The following is a 1,300-nucleotide window of genomic DNA, read 5'->3' on the forward strand; positions in this document are numbered from 1 at the left end:
TCAATAATAACCAAGTCTCATAATCTGTCTGGCCATGGTGAAACCACTGGCATGCATTCCACAAATTCCTTCATGAACCTCCTCAAGTATCTTTCTAGCTTCAACAGCGTCCACGCATCTCAGGAGTACTTGATCTTTTCCTCTTTTATATAGAATATCCCCATCAAGAACAAATCCAATCGCCATTCTCCTGATTGTTCTTTTGTCATTCTCATTTGCTTGCTCGGGGTACCTTTGATTCTTGATATACTCCAAGATAATATAGAACCATGGTCGTCCATCTGACTCCTCCTCAATGCTAAAACAGTGTGCGGGGGTCTCATATATGCTCGTTTGGATACGCATTATTTCAGTTTCTCTGTTTGCCTTGAACATTAAAGCCAAGGTGGCCAGGGCATCGGCCAATTGGTTCTCTTCTCATGGAAAGTAGTTAAAAGTCACTTCTTTGAATTCTTTGACCAATTTCGCAACGAGATCGATATACTTGACTAATTTCAAATCTCTCACTTCCCAACCTCCTCGAATTTCATAAATGACTAATGCTGAGTCCCCGTGTACTTCTAAAATTTTGATTTTCCTCCTGATAGCTGCATGGAGTCCCATGATGCAAGCTTCATACTTTGCTATATTATTGGTACAGAAGAAATTCAATCTGGCAATAAGCGGGTAATGGTCCCCTTCAAGTGACACTAAGACTACTCCGATTCCATTCCCCAATGCATTTGATGCACCATCAAAGCTCATCTTCCACGATTTCTCTTTTGACGAATTATTCTCTTTTTCTGAAATATACATCAAGTCTTTATCTGGGAAGTCGAATCTCAAAGGCTCATATTCTTCCATGGTTTGACTTGCCAAGAAGTCAGCTATTGCGCTTCCCTTTATTGACTTTTGGCTCACATATGCGATGTCATACTCAGTCAGTAGGAGCTGCCATCGTGCCATTCTTCCTGAGAGTGCAGGTGACTCCATCATGTACTTTATTGGGTCCAGTTTTGAAATTAATCATGTCGTATGATATAGCATGTATTGTCTGAGCCTTCGAACCGTCCAAATCAATGCACAACAAAAATTTTCAATTGAAGAGTACTTTGCCTCATACTCTGTGAACTTCTTGCTAAGGTAGTAAATTTCCTTTTCTCTTTTCCCTAACTCATCATGTTGTCCCAATACACAACCCATTGAGTTCTCAAACATGGTCAGGTACAATATTAAGGGTTTTCCAGGGGTCGGCGGTACTAGTACCGGAGGATTAGACAAATACCCTTTTGTCTTATCAAAGGCCACTTGGTACTCCTCG

The 1,300-nt window shown here is 40.8% G+C and overlaps 1 protein-coding gene across 1 annotated transcript; it reads right to left on the bottom strand.

The window, feature by feature from the left end:
• LOC105767126 (uncharacterized) lies at positions 1-972 on the bottom strand. Its single transcript, XM_012586639.1, has 2 exons — positions 516-972; positions 1-413 (listed from the first exon to the last, which is right to left on the bottom strand). Exons 1-2 carry the CDS (start codon positions 970-972, stop codon positions 1-3), a joined length of 870 nt encoding a protein of 289 aa, XP_012442093.1.
• Between the last annotated feature and the right edge of the window lie 328 nt (positions 973-1,300).

The sequence above is a fragment of the Gossypium raimondii genome, chromosome 5, assembly GCF_025698545.1.
Source record: "Gossypium raimondii isolate GPD5lz chromosome 5, ASM2569854v1, whole genome shotgun sequence".
In the NCBI taxonomy this organism is placed as follows: domain Eukaryota; kingdom Viridiplantae; phylum Streptophyta; class Magnoliopsida; order Malvales; family Malvaceae; genus Gossypium; species Gossypium raimondii.